Genomic DNA, 26,037 nt, shown 5'->3' with positions numbered 1-26,037 from the left:
TTATTTATTTTATTCATAATTATCATTTAAGTTATATTTCTAATTTATTAATATCTTTATTGTTTTCATCTTTATACATCTATTTTAATCTTTATTATTGATAATATTATATTTTTATTTATTACTTGAATTAAATATAAATTAAATATAAATTATAAAATAATTTCGAATTTTTTGAATTTTGATTTTGTTATTTTGAATTAACTTATATTTTTAAAATTTTAAAATTTTTAATTTTAAATTCCATAATAAAAACCATAGCATCGAATTTAATATAGATAATATATAATATCTATGAAACTAAAAAGCACTCTATGTCTTGATGGCGCTTTTCTGGTATAAATATGTAAATACAATATGGCCGATAGAAGCGGAACTTTGCGAGTTTTTCCGAATGGCATTTTGCCAATGGATTAAAAAATAGTGAAATTCATAAATTCGTTTAAATTTTGTGCATATACAATTTTTTAAACGAAATGGATTAGAAAATATTATGTAAATTATCAAAGTTTCTTTGATTGTATCGAAATGTCAGGAAAGTACTGTTACTAAAGAATGTTTATTTCTCAAATCAGGATTATCGTTTTTTGAATTTTTTACTGCAATATGAAATAAAACTTAAAAAATTTGCATTTAATTGAATACAGTGCTATTGTGGATTTATGTTCGATTAGCCGGCATTTCGATCAATGATGTTCGCAGTATAGGTATTGTCATGGACACAGATGTAGAACTTGCCAAAGGTGAAGGGTGTGAAACTAGTCCAGGTTGCTCTGGCTATTCTAGCATGGTGCACAGCAAAAAAGTTATTAAACATGCATTACGACAGCAGGCCAAAAGACGTAGAAAAAATACAACGATTGCAGCTGGAAATTCTCGTACCCTTCCAAGAATTGTTGTTAAACCACTACCTCCACCTCCACCGAATAATCCACCTTCTCCAGTTAATAATGTACAACATATTAATACTAGTAAGTGAAATATAACTTAAATTTGATGATTATATAAATGTAAATATAACTGAATAATATGATAAAATTATATTGATATAAAATTTTAATATATATGTATTTTTTTATTATTATATATTAATATAATATATGTATATTAACTTGATAATTTATTATTATATAATTATTATATTATTATAAATATATTATTATAATATATTATTATAATATATATTATAAATAATATTATTTAAATATAGCAACTGAAGAACCTGCTGCCACAATGAGGGAAGTCCTGGCAAGTTTGCCAGGATTTAGCTTAAAATCTGGACGTAGACGATCAACAAAACGATTATCAGCAACTGCACAATTGGAGGCTGGTCTTGTAGATCTTGAATCTCCAGCAAGTATCTTAGCAAGCACAAGTTTACGTGCTCTTTTAAATAGGCATACTTTTCAAGGTTTACCACCTTTGTATCAAAGGAAACTTGCACAACTTTTACCTGCTGTAGATAGACAGGTAATTTTAAAAATATATATATTTATTAATAATATATTGATAGCAAATTATTCTATCTATCTTGTTTTTTTTTCATTTTTATTAAAATAATATTTTTTTATAAAAATATATTTTTTCTGTTAGGATGCTGCTACATCTGGATTAAATAATGAATTCTTTGCACGAGCATGCCTAGAATGGCGTAAACGCTTGGCAGAAGGAGAGTTTACTCCAGAAAATCAACAAAGATTGAAAATGGAGGCAGAAAGAGATAAAAATAAATTAGATCCATGGAAAGTAAAACATTTCGAACCTATATGGGGTGAAAAACGCGAACCTAAAATTAGATCAGGTCTTCATTGTATTGCGGAATCAAGATCTGGAGGAGCTGTAACACGTTCGAGTTTAAGACTTCGCTTAGAATCTAATGTAGATACACCTATATCAGATACTCCCTGTCCTATTATGTCCGAAGATAAGGTTGAAGAAGATAATTGTAAAGTTGAAACTAGTATAAATAATTCAGAAGAATTAAATGAAACAACAGAAATACAAGAATTATTACCAACAGAATATAATGAAACAACGCATACGTTAATTGATGAAAAACATATAGACTCTGTAAACATAAATTCTGTAGAAACGATAACTGATACTGAAATGCATCAGGACAAATTAGAAGAAGATGATAAAAATCTCTCAGAAAAACAAGATATGCTTGAAGAAAGTGAAGTAGTAACACAAGTTTGTCAAGAAAGTATTTCAAATACATTTGATGAAGAAATTCACTTATCTCAACATGAAAAAAATCTTCAGTCAATAGAGAATCACATTCTTGAAGTATCTGAAGAAGATACAATACTTCTACCTGAAGAAAATTCACCAAGATCTAGTGAACAAATAGAACAAATGTCTCAAACATCTAGAGAAACATCATCTCAATTATCAACAGAATGTACATCTCAAACTTCCGTAGATCAAGTATCTCAAATTTCGAAAGAACAAATATCCCAAATATCAGAAGAACAAATTTATCCGATGTCCGATTGTGAAGCTACAACTATACTTGAAACTTCATCGTCACATGAACGAGTTAGATCAACCGAAATCGTTATGAATGATTCAACATTAATCAATAATCAAACTGAAGTAACACAGGTTTCTCACGAGAATCCAACGGATGGTGAATCACAAATTCCTGAAGGAATGGAGATCGATAGTGAAACATTACAACGTATTCATGAATTGGAGGTGATAATTTTTATTATTTATAAAGATATATTAAAAGATATATCAAGTTCTATTAAAAACATATAATATATCTCTTTTTAGGTAAGAGGAGAAATGCGTGAAGCTTATGAAGAAATTTCGGGATGTCCCGAAGAAATAATGTATCCTATTCTTGACGGAATGGAAATGGGATCGAATAATACTGAAGAAACTGAAACACAGGTTGTCTCAGGACAATCAGAAACTACCAGAGATCAACAAGATGTAAATAGTGGAAATGAAGACGAAGCTCTTCGAGAAGCAAATAATTATGTGTGTTCTGAGATGTTAGAATGTAGTTGGTCGGTAGATCCCACAGTTAATAATATTAACAATAATAATAGGGTAAGTGTATTGATAAAAAATTTTAATATTCTTGTATTCTTAGCATTAATTTCTTTTAATATATATATATATATATATCATAAGTGATTATTTATCTTATTTTTGATTTAAAAAAAATTAATTTTATTTCATAAAGCCTCAAGAAGAGCTTCAAGTTCCATGGCCATTAGTAGCTGCAGCTCTTGATGGATCTGTTGCTGCTAATATTACAGTGACTACTCAGGATGAATGCAACGAGACACCTACTTCAACAGATTCAACTAATCCACCTCAACAATTTATCAATGCAGATTCTAATGTAGAATCAGTTAACTGTATTCAATTACCAGTTGTTCAAGGAACTCCGTTTCAATCGGAAAGTCTCGCAATTGGTACACCAGGAACAAGCTGTATAATGAAAAATTTTCAATCTCAAAGCTCACCTATTATTGCATTTCCACAATTACAATCTATTAGATTTGTGCAAACCAATTTTCATTCTGATCAAAACACTACTTCATCTTTAAATAGTACATCCCCAATTAATGCTCAAATTCAGAATACAACTTCACAAGTGAATATAATGAGAACGCAAGAAGAAGTCGTTCAATTAAATACTCAAAATAATAATACACGAAATATTAGAAATAATGTGATTCAAAATCAAGTTCCGAATACTGTTACGGCAGCAATTAGTGTACAACCACAAAATCGTACACAAAATACTATTGTAATTCAACACCAAGCATCGGCTCCTACGCAACCACGGCAAGTCGTAGCGACCATACAACAACAACAATATCCTGGAGGAACAGTTACTGTATCTTCAAGATCTTCACGTTCTAGTAATCAAGGTAATCAGAGAGGTTCCAGGAATAACAATAAAGAACAAGGAGGAGGTCGATCTCGTAGTACTACAAAAGAACCACCTGGTGCTGTTAATTTGGAACGTAGTTACCAAATATGTCAAGCGGTAATTTAACACAAACTAAATTTTTTTTAAAAAAAGTTTTAAAGATTCGAAATTTAATTTTTTTTGTTTCTTTAAAAAATATATGTTTATTATTATAGGTTATACAAAGTTCACCAAATAGAGATCAACTAAAAGCTCATTTGAAACCTCCACCTAGCTTACTTGCTAGAGGCGATGGTGCATTCACAACGAATAAATCTGGTGGCCGTACAATTACAACAGTCAAAACTCAGAAACCATCACAAACAATACAAAATAAACAAACTCAAAATAAAACACAAGCAGTTATGTTAAGACATGTGTTTGCAACAGCACGTCAAGCGACTTCTACAGAGGTATGAAATATTTCTTCTAAAAATTATATGTAGTAACTTGTATTTTATTATATTATAAAAATTGTATTTTATTATAAAAATGAAAATATATTATTTATTAATTCATTATTTCATTTTGTAAAAGTATTATATATTGAATAGTATATTGAATAGAGAATATTAAATTTTATTAAATATAAGTAAAATATAATAAAATAAATAAAAGTGAAAATATAATATTAAAATTCATATTTGTTTTATTGGTTTTTATATTGCATATATTTGTAACATAAAAATGATTAAGATATATATATAGTAATTGAGAAATATAAATGCTTGTTTGAAATTTTCAATCAATAGAGTAAAATAGAAATCGTATAATTAATAATTAGAAAAAATATGATTTTTCATAGAAAAATAAGTATATAATTTTTTCGTCAACATTTCGTTTTTGAAAAAATCGATTTGAAGATTAGTTAAATATATGTACAATTAAATAGGATTTGATTATCATAATTCAATCCAATGAATTGTTTCTGTTCATGTTTATAAACATTTATTGAACCATGACTCAAATGATATAACAAGTTTTTGCAGATTGTTATGTATTTTTAATATGTTATAAATATTATTAGGAAGGTCGTTCCTGTTGCTTCAATGTTCTACAAATTAAAGAAGAATTAACAGTTTTCAATATGTTTTTGTTTTTTAATTTTTAAATTCTTATAAAATTGCTTTCAGTTGTATTATTCTTTTTATTAATAAGTGAAAGTCAATAATATCTAGTGATCTTAATGAGCGAGGAGGTATTGTACAATAACGATCGATTCAATTTTATATATAGATAGAAAAAAAATATATAATTATATTATTAATATATAATATAATATATATTATTAATATATAATTATATTATAAATATATAATTATATATAGATAGAAAAAAAATATATAATTATAATAGAAAAAATATATAATTGGTTTATCAAAATGTGATAGTGCTTCTTAATAAATGAAAAAATTGAACAGCTTTCATTAAATAGAGATATTTATTTTTATAAAAAAAAAATAAATTCAAAATATATAAATTGTATATGTATCTTATTGTTTAAAATTGGTTTTCTCGAAAATGAGACTTTAAACTAAAAAATTTTGTACGGAATTTTCTATTTTTTTTTTATATAGAATCAATCTTTTTTATCAGTTGTATTACAACTTTCATTATTTTTGAAATACATATATAAAATAGAAACTCAAGCTTGCATCATATATTATTTGATATTTTTCTGTGTGTACAGTGCTAATCTTGCGGGTGGCTTGTGATGATCACTGTATCATACAGGTACCTAAATAAATAAATCTACTTTCTAGTTTTGAGTTTCTAAAAGTAGTGGAAACAATATAATGATTTTCGTAAAGTAAAAAAATCAAGAAAGATATATCTTAATAACTTATTTCACAGAAAAATTTTTCTTTAAAAACAGAAAGAATAAGGAAAAAGATATTAATATAGTTTTAGATGTCATATGTTTGTTTATTTTAATCAACTATAATATTATTCTTAAAATAAAATTTAAAATCAGAAAAATTGTTTCATGTTTAAATCTTCCTTTTAGATTCCAGAAAGCAATAACATAGCACAATTAGGATCTACAACAACAGGTGGATTAGGTCAATATATATTGGTACAGAGAACAGGAGTTGGAGATAGTGCACCTAGAGCATCTTCTGCACCACCTCTACCTCCTCAAATTGCTGGAATGGGTGTCGGAGTGCATTTAGTACGTGGTAGACCTGCTAGTGCAGGAGAGGGTTCACATCAGGCAGTAACGTTAAAAGCAAGAGGTTCTGATGGTAGAGGAGGAGGTGGCGCCGAACCTGGAGCACCTGGAATGATTATGGGTGGAGATCCACCACCTCCATGTGAATGTAATATGCGTGGTGCTATGGTAATATGCCGACAGTGTGGCGCGTTTTGTCACGATGATTGCATCGGGCCTCAACGTATTTGTGCTACCTGTCTGATACGTTAATCATTGTTTAAATGATGTTTCTGTGTAAATTAAAAAAAAAAACTGAACTACTGGAGTGCTGAATATCAAATTGAGAACAAAATTATTTTAAATGGAGTCTTTATCAGAAATCATTTATTACATGAATTTGAAAAAACTGGAAGACTTCATAAAGGCAACTAAATTTGTTGTTCAGCACTTTATTGTAAGTTGTGGTTCATGTAGAAAAGGGAATTAATGGATACAGTTGCAAATATTTTTGGAGTTTTGTGTTTTGACTCTTTTGAAATTATATTTTTAGTATTAATTTATGTTTATTTGAGTGCAAAATGTTTATTTTTATTTTTATTTTAATTTTTTTTATTTATTTCAATGGGCAATTTTTACAAAATTTTAATGAATAATTTTTTATGAATTAATTTTTTAATTAATATTTATAATTTTAAAGTTTTATTAAAATTACAACTGTATTCTTGTAATTCTTTAAGAGCAAAATTATTACAGTCAAACTCTAATACCGTCTTCCAGTAAGCATCACATTCTTCAACATACATCTGTACTATTTATTTATTAACAAAAATTTAAGTTTATTCTTATTATATAGATATTCCTGTACATGCTGATCTCAAGTTTAGTTGATTTAAAAAAAGTCAAAAACTTATTCTTATATGCTCTCTCGTAATTATTTCTTTTGTAGCTTTTTAAATGCAAAAAAATTCTCATTCATCATAAATCTGTTACTATAATAGAGCATCTTGTACAGGAATGTTATTTAAGGACGATTATTGGTGATCAATATTATTAATCTATTGCAATGATGGAATCTAATTAGATGAATGTAGAATATACATATTTTAGCTTCATCTTTTTGTTGAAAACAATTTTTTAAGATATATATTGGTTATGTTATTTGCTTCATATTAACATGAAATTAAATATCATAAAACGGGATATAAAAAAAAACGCATAAATCAGTTTTATATTATGTACATAATTCGCATTTCTGAGATTTCAAGTTTTTATATGTTTTTGAATCTTTATAAGAAAGATGATTATTTTACACAAAATAGATGTTTGAAAATTGAAAGCCATTGTATTATTTTCTTATGTAATTGCAATCGATTACAATTACAAGCATTGCGTCTTTGCATAAATATGATAATATGATTCATATTTCGCTATAAATGATATCAATCATCATTCTCAAATTATGTTTACTACATACCGATAAATTTTTTGTCGATATATTTTCTTTGAAATCATTGATAAGGCTATGTAGTATTATTGCGATTCGATAGAACAACCATTGTGTATTTGTCGCTCAAATGTAAATAAAATCATATTCGTTTAACGTGTAAAATTCGTTTAATATGCGCAATGTACGTAATGATTAAAGTACGGATTTGGCAATCGTAAATATTGTGGGAAAACAATACTTGAATAATATGAAATAATTTTTGCTTTCGATATAGTTGCGACTATCAGAACTATCTCTAAGTATCTGCAAAGCATATTTCATCATAATGCAATATAAGCTAAATTCGTACTTTATACGATAACGCATTACCTGTTGGAAACAGCAATAGCTACTTAACATATATGTACAAAGGTATTCTATATTTAAGAATGCTGAAATTAAAAAAGTAGTATTAAGTCAGATAAGAGTATTTCTTTTGAACCATGAGATTATTTTTTTTTTTTTACGTTCATCACGTGAAGATTACAAATAATTATATATTATATATAATATATATATACATATACATATTATATGTGTATATATATATATACACACATATTATGTAATATTAAATAAATTTGTAGTATTATATAATACTACAAATAGAAAGATTTGCTATTTCTTTATAAACTTTAACTTCAAAATTTGTATTCTTTTATATTATTATCATGCATAGAATATTTTGTTCATATATTTGCATAATTTTGTCTTTTAAACAAGTGTTTTAATATTTTATGACTGCATGATTTTATATTTTTAGCAACTACTAGACTCAATGGCTGTGATGTTTCTTTCTGGAATTTTAGCCATATGGTATTGTATTTCATTTTTAAAAAAAGTATCATTTTTTAAAATAAATTCATTTTAAACTTTGTAATTGATTAATATTACTTGTAAATAGTACCTACCTTATATATTTTATGTATGCTTTAACATATTAAATTGTTGCAGCAATTAAATTGTAATTAGATATTTTATATAAGAGAGCATATTAGAAAATTTAGTAAATTTTATCATAAAAATAGAATAAATCTTAATATAATAACAGATAATTGTTTTAGAAAACATTTATTCTTTTTATTTTTTATTTATCTAATTTTTCATATTTTATTTTATTACTATTTTAATTTGAACATTTTAAATATTCTGATTTTGTTCATTTACATTATTACATCATTTTTAGACACTTTAGTTATATTTTCAATTTATTTATTTACATTTTAAATTTTATAAAATGAAAACATAGAATGTATATTATTTTATTATATTTTATATATTTTATTATATTTTATTATATTTTATTATTATTATATTTATATTTATATTCTATGTATAGAATATAAATTATTTTGCATGCTATATCAATAATATAAAATATGTTAAGAAAAATATAAAGAATTTTAAATAATGATATTTAAATATTCAAAAATCATTTCAGAAATTAACACAAAATAGTTTTTACTTATTTTTTATAAAATCTTCATTTATAATGATTTAAAAATATTTGAATTGAGCTTAATTATAGATTTTAATTTATATTTGTTTTTGCTTATATAAAAATAAAATTTAACGATAAATTTCAAAATTTATAATTATATATTTTAATAGTCTATTATATAATAATTGATAATTAATATATCTATTATATACATAAAAAAAATCATATATTTTTTAAAATATTATATGTATATATATAAAAAAATATTAGAGTAAAATGTAATTTGTGTAATTAAAATCTAGCTTATTATAATGATAAACTAGAGAATAAGAGAAATTTTGTTTAAAAAGACAACATTATATTTAATGAATTAGAATAGAATGTATTTTGGTCACTTTCATCATAAAAACAAGACTTCTATTTATGGGTGTGTATATATATATATATATATATATATATATATATATATATGTAGTACATCGTACATAAAAATAATAAATTAACATAATAAATTATTTTTTTTCAATTGCCATCACATAATCTTCTTATATATATATCTTATGATCATGCCATTGTGACTCTTAATATTTTTTCAGTTTCGATTTATTATAATTTTCTACAAATGGAATTTCATGTTTTGTATTTTTTGTAAGGTATCATTGCGTGTTTTTTTTACATAGTATTTTCATTACATTGTCCGACAAAATCTATTTTTTATTCTATTTCAGAAATATTATACGAAATATTTTCATTTTGATTTTTACTTGAAAATTATTTAGAAATCTATTTATATGACTAAAAAAATAAATAAACTTCTTTCTTAACCAAACCGATGTACTCTTTTATAAAGATTACCAATTTTTTTTATATATATTAATAAATTTATAACCACGCTGTTTTATGTATACACTTCGATGCCAGACTTACAATCAGCATATTAATCATAGTGCAATTCGCATTTTTCGTTTGTACTCTGAACATCATCAGTTTATTTTTGTACATTTTTTCGTTAATAGCACATTTTTAAACTGTGCGAGTGAACAGCCACTTCATTGTACTAATTTCCTATAAACATGACCGTCACAAGAGCCACTATTCTTTTTTTTTTTTAATTCATTTTCTTCTCCGCTTAGTTTATTTCATAGTAATTAATTTATATATAATTAAAAATGCAAACAAAAACAAAAATAATTTCATTTAGTATTAACAATAATATAAATAAAAAATATTTCAACAAATAATAACATAGAACAAAATATGAAAATTGTACTACATGTTCATATAAATTCCATAACAATATATGTATAATTATATGTACAATTACAAAGAAACACATCTGTAAGTTAATTCACAGAATTAAATAAATATAATAAATAGTACACATAAAAAATAATAAATTAATATCACAAACATTATACAAAAAAATTTAAATGAATTAATTCCATTAAAACATACTTATAATACAATTGTGCATCCGACTTCAACTCGCTCTAAATTAAATATATTATCTTAAAATAAAATGATGTCATCGCAGACGCAAAAAAATAATATTCTTTTCATTTGGGGTTGTCAGAGTATTTGATTCTCTCGCTAATTTATAGTTCGTATGATTTTATAATATGCGTGTGCTTATGTATGCGTACCTCTCATCTTAATTAGATTATTAACAAAAGTTACAAACAAAAGTATTAAGAATTTCAAACACAATCATTATTAATATATGTATAAAATATGAAATCTAAAATTACGCGCAAAAATTACATGTTACATGAATATATTAACAAATTAAGGAAAATATAAATTTTTTAATAATTCGAATTAATGATCATATAATTTTAAACTATCGCATAGTTTGATAGATAAGAATTGATCATAATTCGATCTATTGCGCGGAACAATATTATGGCACATATATGTAGATTATATCTAGAGTTTCAACATTTTCATTGTTTCTTTGTTAATTTTTGCTTATGATAATTATTTTCTTTCAACTAAATTTTACAATAAATGTGATATTATTTTTAGATTTAATGTTCACAACAATATGGGAGCAAAAAGAACATATATGTACACATTTTTAAAATCCCGAGATAATCGGGGTTAAATATGAATTCCCAGTTTTTATGAACTGAGAATACACGCGCATATGACAATGCAATCGCATGATTGCATAATAATTTTTATTGATAGAAGTTTATTATTAATAGTAATTATTGAAATGGGAAGCGAAAAATAGTTAATTGTCGTTAAGAACTAAACAGAATCTTAACTCTCATAATTAAATACTTGATTCTAATCATATCTCATTTTCAAATTTGCATGCATTAATGATCTACTTAGATGTAAGCCTGAATGTTGGTACGTAGAATACATTAAATGTCATTGTATGCCGATTTCATATAGATTTTTTTTTTAAATTCCAGCTACATTAAAATTATATATTTTACATTTAACTTTCTTTGCATATTTTATTCCTTTTTAACCGGAACTTCATTTTTTTTTTTTTTAAAGAGAATTCAAACATAGGCTGGAGATAAGTTTAAAGTGAGTCGTGAAATAACATTGTTACGTATCGTAGCTCGTGTTGTTCTCGAACTTTTAATTATTTGTATCACCATAATACGGCAATCATGACAGACAACCATAGAAACACCTCGCAATCTTTCCGCGGCCAATCGTTGTTCCGAGTTTTGACTTGTGAAACTGGAAAATGCCTTCGGTGATGGTACATTGGCTGGCAATCTTTAATATCATATAAATAATGTTTTTGAAGAATAATAACAATAATCAAAAATTATAATATAATTAAATGAAGTAAACCTTTTATCTTGAATCTCTGTTTCACGACGAGCATGAGAAGGTGGCGTGGAAGTTGGTGTAAGTATCAAAACTGGTGTCGTAGTAGGCGTGGATGAAGGTGTTACACTTTTTAGTGATGAATCCTTGCGTCTAGAGGCTGGTGATGCCGGTGCAGATCCAGCTGCTCCGTTACTTCTAAGCCAAGAACTCTTGCTAGTATCTGGTTCTGAAGATGATGGAGAAAGAAGAAGACCGGGAGATAGTAATACTACTGGGACATGGGCGAAGTGTTCTGTTGGAATTCGCATCTATAATACAAATAATATCTAAATGAAATCTAATATCTAAATATTATATATTAAATGAAATTGTATTAATAAAAATCTTGAAAATTTACTTTGGAATAACATTTCACACATACAGTCCTTTCACACAAACGACAACGTTGTCCCCAAGGTCCTAATAATCCGAATCTAGTTTTTAGACAAAGAAAACAAACGCGTCTCTTCTCTACATCTTCCTTTACACGCCCTTCTACAGGCAGAGATTCCAATTCTGCTTTAGTTAATACACTCCGAATATGTACAATTTCTTCTAGAGTCAGAGAAAGTCTTTCATCTAAGAACATGTCACCTAATGTAGGTTTCTATAGAAAAATAATTTTTTGTTATTACAATTTATTTTTAATAATTTATATAAATATTAGTTTTTTTTTAAATTTCGATCATCGATTTTGCAATATAATACCTGTCTTTTATCATCTTGACAATCTTCATTTTGATCTTCGCTATCTTTTGTATCTTCAGCAATAGTTTGTGATCGTCGCGGTTGTCTTGTTCTTGGCTGAGGACTTACACTTGGACTAGGATTCACACTAATATTAGGACTTGGACTTTGATTTAATAACAATTCTGTTGGACCTGTATACTGACGACTTTGTGGTCTCGAATGAGGAAGAGAAGTAGTACCAGTTAATGCTGTAAGTGCTATAGTACGTTTAGCTGCGTGTTTTCGAGCCGACGCTCTTCTAGATGGACACTGCGTTGCAAGATCATAAGCTAAAAATAATAAATTTAAAAATAAATTTTCTTTTTTATTTATTATAATAATCTAAATATATAATCTAAATAATTACATTCAAGTTGTGTATCACAAAATCGATGATATTCGTTCCTTGTCAAACGTAATCCACCAGTTCTTCGCCAAGGATTCGCAGAATCTGCTTCGTCATCAAATCTGTGATCTTTATATCTACTACGTATATTAGTTCTATCTGCAAATGTATAATCTTCTTTTAGTTGCCAATAATTTGATCCTTCATCCTCTTCTTCGAATCTTGTCACCGTGAATTCATCATTGTAATCTTCATCGTCATCTTCCTCGGCGTCGAGCTTTTTATTAAATATTTATTAATATTTTTATCTTATATGTATCGAATTAGATAAAAATAATTAAAAATAGAGATATATAAATTTACAATTCATAATTTACCTTTAAATCAAAATCTACAGGAATTACTTTTCTCCTACTTGTTGTAGAATTGGAATTGTCCAATTCCCTTCGAGGAGGTTTTGGTATAGTAGGTGATCCATTATCCTTGATATCAGCAGCATTTTGGATATAATCTAAAAAATTTTTTTTATTCATAGAAATTGACTCAAAATATATATTTATCATTATTCGAAAACATAGGAATATATATGTTGATGATCAATGAACATGACACATGAATGTGAGATCTTACAAAAAGAAAAAGGATCAAATATTTATAGAATTGTGGTACCTCAGTAAATCCTAAATACATACATAAGTGCTTCCTGTGCGGACGCATAAGATTATCATTATAATTATTATACAAATATAATCATTACAATTACATAAAATTAACATAAAAAAGTTGATAAAAAAAACTTCATAAATAATAATTTCATAATTCAATAAAAGTAAGATTAATATTCATTATAAAGTTTGATTACTATATTTCAAATATGTACATATTATTATATAAAATTAAGATATCAATTTAGAAAACAGTTTTTATCAAATGTTGCATTAATCATATCAATATAATCAAAGGAAATTCATTATCTGTAGTTTAAAATATATTTTTAAATATGCTATCTAAAAGAATTATGTTGATCAAAAGAAAGATGAATGATATGATTACCTGCGACCGTAATGCGCCTTCTACGCGACTTACGATTCCTGTTTCCCGGTACCCTAATATCTGGTTTGCCGATTCTCTGCCTCGGTTGCGGAACCGGTGGTACATTTGTTCTGTTTCGACTCGCGATAGTCGGTATGTTGGTAATAGTGCCGACAGTAGTAGTGACTGTATTGGTTTGATTTTCAGTCTGCAACCATTGTGCCGCCACATCCTGCGCGGGTTCTTGTTCCTGCTCTGGTTGTGACGGTGGAACTTCACCCAGGACTATCATGCGAGACTCACCGCCTACGATCGGTAACATTATTCCTCTTTTCAACATTTATCCTCTTTTTCTCCTGCTAATATATACAATATGTTCGGTTTAACTTTTGTTATTTTAGTGCAATTGTAAAAAGTATACAAAAATAATTATAAAACCATTGTTTCAACATAAACATTGATTCTTCAATGATGTTCATGTAATTGTATATTTTTATTTTATATTATATTGTATATTTTTTACATCATTTAAAAAAAATATAATTAAATATTTTAAATGTTACAATTAATAAATAAACGATTTGTATGATAAATAATTGAATAATCAAATGCTTATGCACACTTAAACCGAACATATAAGATGTCAACATAATTCTTTACAGTGGTTCTACTTGCGACAACCACGATGTATAACCAGAAGTCACTAGTGTTGAACCTTCTACAATTTTTCGGCTTGGCTTGAGAATCTCACACTCTGTGAATCAAGACGTTTGTCAAATTTACACGTTCCATCTAAGGTGATTAATCCATTGTTTCTCTTCATCGAAAAACAATAAACATTTCCGATTACCAGCATCCAAGCTGTTTTTCACGTTCATCTGTTCGTTTTTTCCATCCTGTTGAATCCTTGATCCACCGTGATGTTTGCAGATCCACTGGTAAGGACTGTACATCAAGCACACGTGTTTGTTAGTGTGCTTATTCTTCTTTTGGTACACTTGACTTACTCGTACACATTTAGACGCAACCCATCGAATTTCACGCTCGAACTGCAGCTTCCCCCCGGGATGCACGCGAGAGAGAAAAGAAAATAAAGAAATGTGGATAAACCGACGAAAATATGACTAATGAAAAAAAAAAAAAACGCGAGAAATTAAGTAAAAATCTAGATAGACACAATGACGTTTCGGGCGACGTCAACTCTCGCCCTTTGCGCGCTTTCGGTTATTGATCGCGAACCGTCTGGGGCTTACAATGGTTTAAGCCGGCCTACCATTGCAAATCATGATTCATATGGATCGACCCTCTTTTATCGCGATAAAAAAATTAGTCATGATGTATATCCTGACATATGATGATATAATAAGAAAATAATTTTCTTTCTAATAATTTCTTAATATGAACAATGCACTGGAAAAAGGAATCATAAAATATTATTATACGTTATTGTAGAATAGCTAATAATTTTTGTAATAACTTATAACAGAAAGATTGAGATACGAGCATCAAATGATTATCATTATTGTGGACAATATAATTATTTTGGTTATTATTGTTATTATGGTTAGTATTATTATTATTGAAAAAAATTAAGACACAAATACCACTATTCTGGCTGCACTGCGTTGCAATTGTCAAGTTCTACTGCTCTCAAGAGTACATCAAGAGTGAAAGATATACCTATTGCGCTCGCGTGCACACATTGCGCATGTGTATTCTTAGTTAAATATATTTTTGTAAGAGTTAACTGCACATCATGTAATTCTATATCATGCATACTGTTGGTTCTTAATGCAAATATTATTTGCACCATATTATTGTAATTCAGTTAAAATGTTTATTATAATTAATTAATAAATTATATAATTAATATGAAAACAGTTGTCTTTTTGCAGTTTAATTCTATTTTCACTTATTTTGAAAACTATTTCTAAGTCTAAAATCTATTCTTGATATAAAAATTAAAAATTTTATTTAAAAATTGAAAAAGTACAGAGAATAAAATAAATAGGTAATTAATATAATATTAAAAGTTTTACTTTAAAATTTTAGTTGATTTATTTTGTACATTTTGCAAAGAAAGATTTATTGAGGTACCACATAAATCAATTATTAGTAAAATTGATGCGTATGGAATGTCACAATTATTGATGTATAAAATATGAATTGAATGCATTGGTTTTCATGAATTTATTAAATAGTTATATTCAAACAAAGATGTATTTCATAAAGCATTATAGCATGCAAAAAAAATTATTATTATGCATATAAATATAAAATGCAACTTACCATTTTGAGGAGATGTTCTTTCAACCTTAGGAATGTATCTATTGCGTGAAGACCTTAAATTTGGTGGTTTCTTTATACTTTCCATAAGTAATTCTCGAAGAGTCCATTCCTTTTGAAGGGGTGGAAGCTGTCTTTCTGATGCCTGTATAAAATTATATCTCTAAAATGTACTGAAATTTGTAAAAACTATAATTTTTACAATCCTTTAATTAAAGTCCCATTAATTGAATCTAAATAAAGCATTACTTTTAATAGAACATTACCTTCTTTAGAGGTGGTCTACTCCGAATGAATTCAAGAATAACAGCATGGGCATCTTTCTTCAAATTTGGAGTTGGTGATGGTGTCTTCCTCAGATGATATCTTCTTTTCCGAATATCATCCATCAAAATTTCATAAGGTGTTAATTCAAATTCTGCTCCCTTTCCACGCCCACGGCTTGTGCTTTTTGAACCCAAATTAGCTTCTACCTTTTTTAGCTTCACACCTTTTCTTAATTCTTGTATAACTTGTACCCAAAATCTTGCCTTAAAATAATTATTTTAATTGATTCTTATTAAATACAATTAAAATATTAAATACAATAAAAAACACGCATTAAAAAAATGATTTTTATAAATTTTACAATTTTTATTTTTATACTTAAATATATTAAATGTTATCAATACTATTTATACAACATAAAGAATTGAAAAAAATAAATTCCTAAAAAAAACCTAATATTTTTATAAAATAAATTATAAAGATTAAAATCTAAATTTTTGAAATATTCTGCATAAATTTAAAATAAAATCATGCATTTATAATTTTATAATTTTATGAAAATCAATATTTTAAAGCAGCTTATAATTGATAATAATAATTATATATTGAAACTAATCATACTATATATATAATTATAATTATGTTCTAACACATCATTCTAACACATGCGCAAACATTATTAGTAATGACATACTTGTATAGCCCTCCAAATCCTAATGTCAGTCTATAATGGTAGAGAGTCAAGTCAATAAATCTCAAATATCTTATCTCTGCAAAATGATAAATGACTTTACACGATATAGTAATATCAGTTATTTCATTTTACATAATTTGTAATATATACTCGTTCACAATTTTTCGAAATGATAATTTGAATGCATTTAATTGAATTTTATTACTTTTGTTTTAAATTTACTTACTCCTATGCGATTTATTGATAATTATTTATAAAAATTTTTAATTATAATAAAAAAAGTATTTAATAAATGAAATTCGTATCGAAAAATAGTGTTGTCTTATTTGTATATTGTATATTGTATATTGTATATAATTTAAATCATATGATATATTTTCTATAGCTGAAAATCTTACCCAATCAATGAAATCTAATGTATCAAGATTCTGAACGGACATCGAGATTTGCTTATTACTATCACTGTTGACAACTTCCTTCTGACTAGCTTGTAGTTTATCAGCTTCTATTGTGTCCAAAAATTGTGACAATTCCAGAGCTTCTGTTACAAATGCTCGTATTACAGCTTTATAATGAACTTCAGCAGATTCAATAGAAGTTTGCATGTGTCTGGTACATAACTACATATAAAAATTAATATATATTATTATGAATAAAAAATAATAAAAAAAATATCAATATAAAAAAAATTATTAGAAATAACATATATATAGAATAATACAAAAATTTTTATAAAAGTGTAAGTGAAAGTATATTATGTTCAAATTATTTCTTCTAAATTAAAATAAATGCTAAACGAAAAAGATAAATATAATATAAAGAATACATTCAACAAAGAGTAAAATATATATTTTTTGCATGAATTACAAAAAAATTTTGCATATGTAAACAATTATATTATTATTTAATGATTTAACTTTTTAAATTTAAAATTGTTATATAAAGTTTCTTATATAAGTTTCAAATTTTTCTTTTTACTACTTTTGTATATAATAAAAAATAAAGATTTACTTATTGCACTTACTTGCATTACATTTTTCAAGGAATATATTGATCTTTCTTTATAGATATCATTACTTTTTTGTGATAAAAATTCATCTATGTCAGCAATACTTGAATCTCTCTCTATGCCTTCATCATCTGTTTCTTGTGGACGTTCTTCCATTTCTTCTTCAATTTCTGTATAGCAGAAAAAATTAGTCTTTATATGACTTTAATTTTTATTATTATTAATCATATTTTTTAGAAAATAATTGTACCTTGATCTGCACTTGTCATTAATGTTATAAGGGCTTCTAAATCCGGTGATAAAGGCCTTTCTTCTTGTTCATCTAGGCCGAAATCAAGTGCTTTGAATATCATCATACCTAATGAAAACATAGCCTGCACAAATAATATATTTTTTTTTATGAAATAACATAACATTTTTTTTTTTTTTTTTTATGTAACTTTAAATGAAATACTCACCTTTTTTTCAGATACATGGGGTTTTTCCAATTCTGTAATAAAAATATTGAAACATAAAAAATAAATTTTAAAATTGTCAAAATTTGTATATAATTAAAAATATGATCAATTAATATGCAAAATTCAATAACTTTCAGTAATTTTTTTTTATATTTTTTTATCTTAAATTATTTACAAGTTATACGCAATTATACGATTTATAAAAATATTTATAAATTTTAAATTACAAATATAAATTTCAGAATATAGTGAATCTTGTTTCATGTAAAATCATCAATTTTTCTTATATATTCTTTTTGCTTACCATCTATTGCAATGATTTTCAATCTTTTTTTAATTTCACGGCATAAACTATTCAAGAGGTTATAGAACATGTGATTATTTTTGATATACATTCAGAATAGAAAATAGTATAAGCAAAGATAATGAAATAAAATTAAATACATAATAATTTTTTGATACAAATAATAATAATTGAATTTAAAAACTTGAATAATGAAAAAAAAAAATCTATAAACCCATTTAATTTAATAAAAAAAAATATATTTCTGGATTTTTGTTTTATAAGAAAAAAATTAATATTTTTTTTCTGTGAATATTTTACGGCGCATTTAAAATCTATAATGTAAAGTAGTATATTACACATATTAACATGTTAAGTTAAAACATAATATATATACATATTATATAATCACAAATAAATCTGTACAAATAATTACATATTTTTTTTGAATATACTAGATATAGCTAAAAAAAAATCATATAATCAAAAATAATATATTATAAATCAAATAATATATAATTACATTATATTAACTAAATACTACATTATTTTATAATTATAATATCTTATAATAACTATGTATCATAATTGTATACATATATATGTATCATAATTATATATAATGAGATAATTATATTATAATTATATTTGAAAAAATAATTTAAAAATAGTTTTATAGTTATTGCTTATTATAGCTTAAAAATATTATAATATTATCTAAGAACTATTATATATATTCTTTTATTTAATCTATTTTTTAATGATTATTTATTTTTCTCTTATTGATTATGAAACAATCATATATTGATTGAACAACAATATATTGATAAGATTTCACGATAGAGAATAAATTTTCTTTAGAAAAGATTAAATTAACTTACCGATTAGATCGCCAAGCCAAACATCGCCATCCTTGTGAAGGACGATCTGCGATAACTCCGAGAGTTCATAAAAATTGTTTCCCGGTAAACATGACAAACTCTTAGCTGTTTGATAGCATAATGCCCAAGCTTGTTCTTGGCTGACCGGTCCATTGAAAGACAGTAGAATATCTTTAAGATTTAATCGGTCATTTGCATCAAGTTTACACTTCGATCTTTTCATCTGTTTCACTTTTTTTTCATTATTGGAGACATCGAGATTGTCCTTATAGCATGTTGAGATCTCTTTGTGCGTAGTCATTTTTCTGTAATTTCATTAACGAATCGAATATATTTATATAATATAATAATCTCAAATAATTTAAAAAATGATTCATTTACGTGATCGAAGTTCATATATAAATTCACAATTTAAACTTACATTCATTGCATGAATAAATAATTATTTTATTTAATTTATCAAATAAATTAACTCGAATTAACAATGTACCTTATTTTCTTTTATAAAATTAAAATAAGAATATTTCACAAAATATAATAGTCAATATAATAATAACATACTTATTATGCATCAAAAATATTATATATAAATAAAATTGAATAAATATAATCTAATTCGATATATATTATTGAATACGTATCTATTCAAATGTTACCCAAATTTTTGTTGTTTTATAATAATGCTGATGTCTTTATTAAAAATGATATAAAACAATGACAAATAAACTTTTATAATGAAAATATATAACTCAAAGATAAAATCATCAGTAAAATGAATGAATATGTATACATATGTATATATATGTATGAATAACATAAATAAATTTAAAGACAATTTTTAAATAAAACCGCACTAACATCATAAAGAAATAGAAAAGAATTATTCATTGATAATTCGTTATTCCATTTTCAAAAAACATAAATTTAAAATTTTTTTTTATTAAAAATTAATTTTTTTGTACCTATTTTATTTATAATTAATTGATTTTAATTATTTATACAACATTTCACGATTTTTGTAATAATTAAGAATTATTTATATATTATAGATTATAGACTCGAAGCGAATAGATATTTCTAATTACACAAGAACAAGAAGACTAAATATCTTTTATAATTCTCTACGTTCTTAAAAGATATATGAAAGCAGATAAACATTTATTACCATTCGTCATCATGTGCGCACACAGATATTATAGCGAGGTCACAAAATTAATCTAATGAAAAATTGAAAATGTTCTGATTGAATAGCAACATAAAAAAATGTCATCGCAACATTAATGATAGTGTTTATTACAATAATTTATAATTATATTATATCTTTCTGGAATTATACGCCCCTTTTACTGATCAAAATATTTATTAGAAAATATTTTTATAAAAAACTCATTCTCGACAAAATGAATTAAAACTAAAACAAATAAGATATGAATAATTTTCGATAAGTTTTGTATCTAATCTCTATTATTTCTTATTTTATTTTTTAATATGATAAATTAATTTTAAGTTTTTTAATATTGTTTCAAAAAATAATTAAATATTATTTCATTCGAATATATTTAGTTCGAAATAGTTTGCTAATTAAATTGTCTTGTAATAGTTTTCTTTTAAATTTCATAAATCATGGTAAAATATTATTATAGAAAATAATTAATTTTCATATATATATATAAAATATAAAATATTTTTAAATTACTAATAATACGAAAATTATCGATCATGCACATACATATATATATGTACAAAATTATAACCAAGTGCATGAATAAATTACGTTATATTTTTCCTAAACTTAAATTATTAATTTATATTAATTTTTTTTTATTTTCTCAAATATTTTATTTTTATATCAAATAGTGTTCTTTACCATTTTTCGAATTTTAATCTATATTCTACATATATTCTACATAAATATAAATAATAAAACTTCAGTGAATAATTCAAGGTTAACTATTTATGTTTATTCTATTATATTTATGTTTATTCTATATAATTTTATAGATAAATATAGGAAAATGTATTTATGAAATGTCATGAATTGTATTTGCACACATGATGAAAATAATTTACATGATTTTTACTAGCGAAAAATATTAATTTAATTCATTAATTAAAATAACTATTAATAATTTAAAATAAAATATCACAATAAAATAAATAATCAAGATTGAATATCTATTTTTTTTTAAGATTTTCTAAGATTTTTTATGACTGATTTTATTTTTGATAATTCGCATTGCAATATATATTATTTTATAAACTACTAAAATTATTTATTAATATACTTTGAAATATATTTTGAAATGTATAACTAATAAAAATATTTAAAAATTTATGATTCAAAAACAGATATTATAAAAAAATCAAGTAAAGAAACAATCATTAAATTAAAATGGCAAAAATGCAATTTCATACATACTTTTTGTTATATATGGGCGATAAATTATGGCACAAAACACATCATAGGATTTTTTCTACATTACATTATTTTGTTCAATACTCATACGAAGCTTTCCAAATCACTTTTTCGTTTAAGTGAAAAATTGTTTTAAGCTCGAACAACTTTTCACATTGAACTTTTCTCTTGCAACTTTTAACATTGATCATATTAATTTTTCTTGATTACATTGACAATCGAGATACAATGTGATATTTTGTTTATCGCCAATTTATAGTTGCAACGATTTATTGAACATTATAAAATTAAATGAAATATTCAATGTATATATGTATATTCTCAATTCTATATAAAATATTACATAAGAATACCGGTAGTAGTTTTAATATGTTACAACATTTTTAACTTATCAAAATTGTAAAATATACTTAAAGTGAATTTAATTTAAAAAAGGAAATTGACTTTAAATTCATTACAATATTTAAACTAACGAAAACGGGTGGTTAGGAACAAATTATGATACAGACTGAAACTACTGATCGCTACCATCCGATCCATAACCTGTACTCTTGTTATATGTATATGATTTGTATACATATATATGCATGAATTACCAAATGCATGTTATAAAATATAAGGATAGGATGAATTTTAAAATATATACACGTAAAATGGTATTATTTTTATTGATAGAAACTTTAATATTTTGTTTGTCTATTAATTTATTTTTTATAAAAAAGTATATTAAAACTTGTAAAAATTATACGAATCGATAATAAAAAATATAAAATCACTTATTTTATTTTTGAAAATAAAAGTAATTTAAAAGTAATTTAAACATATTTAATTGTACTACACAAGATTGAATACTGTATATAAAATTGTAGATAGTTTAGATAGTTTTTTATTGGTCAATTTTGTAACATTGAATTGACCAATAAAAAAATTTGTCAAAGCTTACACGAATTATTATAGTATTTTTCATGAAACGAATTGCAAAATCACGTGATCAAGATTTAGAGAATTTAGAAAAGATAATTTAATTTCATAAATAATAAAATTTTAAGATATATATTATATTTATATTAACTAATTTTAAATTTGATATTTTATTAAAAAAAATTTCAATCTTTTTCCTTAAGATTATTTAAATTTTTTATGTAAATACAAGTTATTTATAACTTTCTTGAAAGCTTATTTTTTAAGCCAAATAATGTCAAGTTTGCAATGCGCAAAAGAAAGAAGTGGATATCCACCTTTAAAGGTATGATCATTAATATTAATAATTACAATTTAATATAATATATATATTACTTATGATTTTATAACCTTTAAAAATATGAGTAATGAAAATAAATATAAGCAATTTTGTTGTGATTGTAATAAATATAGATAAAAAATGGATCACGAAGAAGAATTTCTTAATAGTTTCTTCGCTCAAGTTGCTCAATTGTGTACTGATAAAGCTAAAGAATTAGTTGTAAGTTATATTCATAAATTATATATTATATTTATTTTATTATATATTTTTATTTTTTAAAAAATAATTTTAAACATTTTAAAAAAATCTTTAATAATTAGTTAAAAAATGAACGATTAATAAAATTATTGATAAGTAATTTTGAATTTTCTCAGAATCTTTGAAAAAGGTTATTAAAAGAATATTGAAAAAATTTTAAATGGTTAAAATGGATTTGATATTATAACAAAAAATAAAATGATACAAGTTAATAATAAATTTAATTTAATGTTTTTAATTATTAATATTTAGGAAAAAGAACGTGGATTATGTCGTCAAACACAAATGGGTCCATGGGGAATGTTACTTATGCATTTACCACAAATAGCTGTAGCAGAACATTCATATGCAGATTTAGGTTTCCTTCATACCAAAAATAAAGGATTTTTAAGGAAAGATGTAAGAAAATAATAAAATATAATGAATAAAAAATAAAATTAATATAATGAATTAATAAATAAAATTCATAAATATTTAATATTTATAATTATTTTCTTCCTTTTTTTTTAGAATTCATTAAAAACGGTATATGAATCTTTAAAATCTGATCTAAAAAGAGTAGAGGAAATGACTAGAGGAACCAATTCAATTGGTGCAACAGTTGCTGAGGTTTCTAATCAATTATGTCAATATATTACTGCAAAAATACAATTGATAGATTTGTTAGTATATTGTTGATTGATTATTGTTGAATTTATTATTAAATATTTCATAATATTATTATATTACAGTTATGAAAAAATGTACAATATGAGTATCAATAGTAAAAGTATGAAATATCAAGAATTATTACAATGTATAGAAGGAATAGTAGAAATTCATTCTTTATCTTGCTCACATTTAGCATTAACTGCTATTAAAACAAGCTTAACGTAAGTACAAATGAAAATGAAATATTAAAAATTAATAATTAAGAATTATAATTATAATTTATTTTTTCTAAAATTAAAACATTTTTTGATTAGTTTAGAATGTGAAATATTAGTACAATTGACAAAAACACAAGTTGAACTTCAACATTGGAGATTTTTATCAACATTAATGGCTCTTTATGGTGCACAGACACGAATGTCAGCTTGGGAAAGAACTTTACAAAGTAAAGAGGTTAGTATATTAAATAAAGAAGATATTATATATAAAGAAGAAATAAATATATTTAAATAATAAATATTATATTTTTAGTCATGGAAATTAGGTTTCAGTGCTTCATTTTTGAAAGCAAATCAACAACCAGCATTATATCAATGGTTAGTGAAACTACGTAGTAGCATATTAGCTAAATACTCTTTATATTTTCATACTACTTTAAGTCAGCAGGCTAGTCCAGGAGAAATGAGAAGTATTATGAGCAAACAAAATGTGGATTATTATCATAAGTAAAATATTTTTAATTATTTTAATTAATAAATCATATATTTTGAGTGAATATTAATAAATATTTTTAGAATACAAAGTTTCCAACGTAAACATGATGTCTTAGCAGTATTAATAATATTTGACTCCAGAGGAGTAGAAGATGCAGGTCCAGGTTATAGACATCCTTGTAGGGAACCAAATACATTTGAACAATTTCCTGTTATTCTTAGTTATCCCAGTGTAAGTATTTATATGAATATAATTGATTATGTAATACATATGTTATATTTAAATTATATATAAATTAATTTAAATATAAATTAAATTATATTATATAAAAATATAAAAAATTGTATTATATTTTAGATATTTGTACAAAAGCCATCAATTCACTTAGATAATATACAGAAACGAATTAAAGAACGACATTCAGAACTTCTTGCCATGGATAAAATTATATATTGTAAAAATGTAAAAGTATGTTAATAGATATTTCTTGATATAAATTTTGTATTTTGATATATACTATTCTTTTTTTAGGATATGTGTATATATGCTATGTATAATACTGATCCTAAAATGACTTTGGTTACTGTATTTGAAAGTGGTAAACAAAAAGATAAAGAAGCTCATATAGCATCATTTATGACAGACTTATGTGTACATATTAGGTGCAATAAAATATATGAATCGTTGAAGTTATCAAAATAAGAAATTAAATAAATATATGTAAAAATGTTAAAATATTGCCAAAGATTAGCGAAAAAGAAATATCAAAAGTTATTTAAATAATAATACATATATGTTATATATTAAAATTTTTATGATTTGATTATCTATTATACTATATTTTTTTCAAAATAAAGTGTTTTTTATTATTTAAGAATTGTTTTTTTAGATAATATTTGAAGAATAATAGAGT

The 26,037-nt window shown here is 24.4% G+C and overlaps 3 protein-coding genes across 6 annotated transcripts; 2 read left to right on the top strand and 1 right to left on the bottom strand.

The window, feature by feature from the left end:
- The first annotated feature begins 377 nt into the window (after positions 1–377).
- LOC122714663 (polycomb protein Asx-like) lies at positions 378–7,692 on the top strand. Its single transcript, XM_043936196.1, has 7 exons — positions 378–971; positions 1,211–1,470; positions 1,594–2,700; positions 2,782–3,063; positions 3,200–4,015; positions 4,114–4,350; positions 5,946–7,692. The coding sequence occupies exons 1-7, from the start codon at positions 716–718 to the stop codon at positions 6,360–6,362; spliced, it is 3,375 nt and encodes a 1,124-aa protein (XP_043792131.1). The 5' UTR covers positions 378–715; the 3' UTR covers positions 6,363–7,692.
- A 1,702-nt stretch (positions 7,693–9,394) lies between these two features.
- On the bottom strand, positions 9,395–22,771 carry LOC122714904 (protein spire). 2 transcript variants are annotated; one of them, XM_043936679.1, is made up of 15 exons: positions 22,262–22,771; positions 19,843–20,147; positions 18,679–18,710; positions 18,471–18,594; positions 18,236–18,390; positions 17,610–17,831; positions 17,212–17,241; positions 16,517–16,780; positions 16,254–16,395; positions 13,310–13,443; positions 12,954–13,209; positions 12,566–12,876; positions 12,216–12,464; positions 11,840–12,126; positions 9,395–11,761 (listed from the first exon to the last, which is right to left on the bottom strand). In XM_043936679.1, the coding sequence occupies exons 2-15, from the start codon at positions 20,141–20,143 to the stop codon at positions 11,536–11,538; spliced, it is 2,733 nt and encodes a 910-aa protein (XP_043792614.1). In that variant the 5' UTR covers positions 20,144–20,147; positions 22,262–22,771; the 3' UTR covers positions 9,395–11,535. The 2 variants fall into 2 exon arrangements, with proteins under 2 accessions (XP_043792614.1, XP_043792615.1); XM_043936680.1 differs by lacking the exon at positions 17,212–17,241.
- An 813-nt stretch (positions 22,772–23,584) lies between these two features.
- Positions 23,585–25,876, top strand: LOC122715036 (KICSTOR subunit 2-like). 3 transcript variants are annotated; one of them, XM_043936910.1, is made up of 9 exons: positions 23,585–23,720; positions 24,012–24,158; positions 24,270–24,421; positions 24,491–24,631; positions 24,725–24,863; positions 24,942–25,135; positions 25,205–25,355; positions 25,482–25,586; positions 25,656–25,876. In XM_043936910.1, exons 1-9 carry the CDS (start codon positions 23,640–23,642, stop codon positions 25,824–25,826), a joined length of 1,281 nt encoding a protein of 426 aa, XP_043792845.1. In that variant the 5' UTR covers positions 23,585–23,639; the 3' UTR covers positions 25,827–25,876. The 3 variants fall into 3 exon arrangements, with proteins under 3 accessions (XP_043792845.1, XP_043792844.1, XP_043792846.1); XM_043936909.1 differs by having other exon boundaries at positions 25,482–25,592; XM_043936911.1 differs by having other exon boundaries at positions 25,482–25,578; positions 25,656–25,791.
- The last annotated feature ends 161 nt before the right edge of the window (positions 25,877–26,037 follow it).

This window comes from Apis laboriosa, unplaced genomic scaffold (genome assembly GCF_014066325.1).
Source record: "Apis laboriosa isolate Shangri-la unplaced genomic scaffold, ASM1406632v1 scaffold34_cov151, whole genome shotgun sequence".
Lineage (NCBI taxonomy): Eukaryota > Metazoa > Arthropoda > Insecta > Hymenoptera > Apidae > Apis > Apis laboriosa.
The sequence above is the reverse complement of the archived record's forward strand: the minus strand, read 5'-3'. Positions and strand labels throughout refer to the sequence as shown.

Excerpts from the sequence above, each read along its gene's own strand:
- LOC122715036 (XM_043936909.1), top strand. The coding sequence starts at position 23,640 with ATGGATCACGAAGAAGAATTTCTTAATAGTTTCTTCGCTCAAGTTGCT. Across the intron at positions 24,632-24,724 it reads GCTATTAAAACAAGCTTAAC|TTTAGAATGTGAAATATTAG; the intron begins GTAAGTACAAAT and ends TTTTTTGATTAG. Across the intron at positions 25,593-25,655 it reads TATATTGTAAAAATGTAAAA|GATATGTGTATATATGCTAT; the intron begins GTATGTTAATAG and ends TTCTTTTTTTAG.
- LOC122714904 (XM_043936679.1), bottom strand. The coding sequence starts at position 20,143 with ATGACTACGCACAAAGAGATCTCAACATGCTATAAGGACAATCTCGAT. Across the intron at positions 17,832-18,235 it reads CCTTGAAAAATGTAATGCAA|TTATGTACCAGACACATGCA; the intron begins GTAAGTGCAATA and ends TTTTATATGTAG. Across the intron at positions 12,127-12,215 it reads GTGTGAAATGTTATTCCAAA|ATGCGAATTCCAACAGAACA; the intron begins GTAAATTTTCAA and ends TTTGTATTATAG.
- LOC122714663 (XM_043936196.1), top strand. The coding sequence starts at position 716 with ATGGACACAGATGTAGAACTTGCCAAAGGTGAAGGGTGTGAAACTAGT. Across the intron at positions 1,471-1,593 it reads TACCTGCTGTAGATAGACAG|GATGCTGCTACATCTGGATT; the intron begins GTAATTTTAAAA and ends TTTTTCTGTTAG. Across the intron at positions 4,351-5,945 it reads GTCAAGCGACTTCTACAGAG|ATTCCAGAAAGCAATAACAT; the intron begins GTATGAAATATT and ends TCTTCCTTTTAG.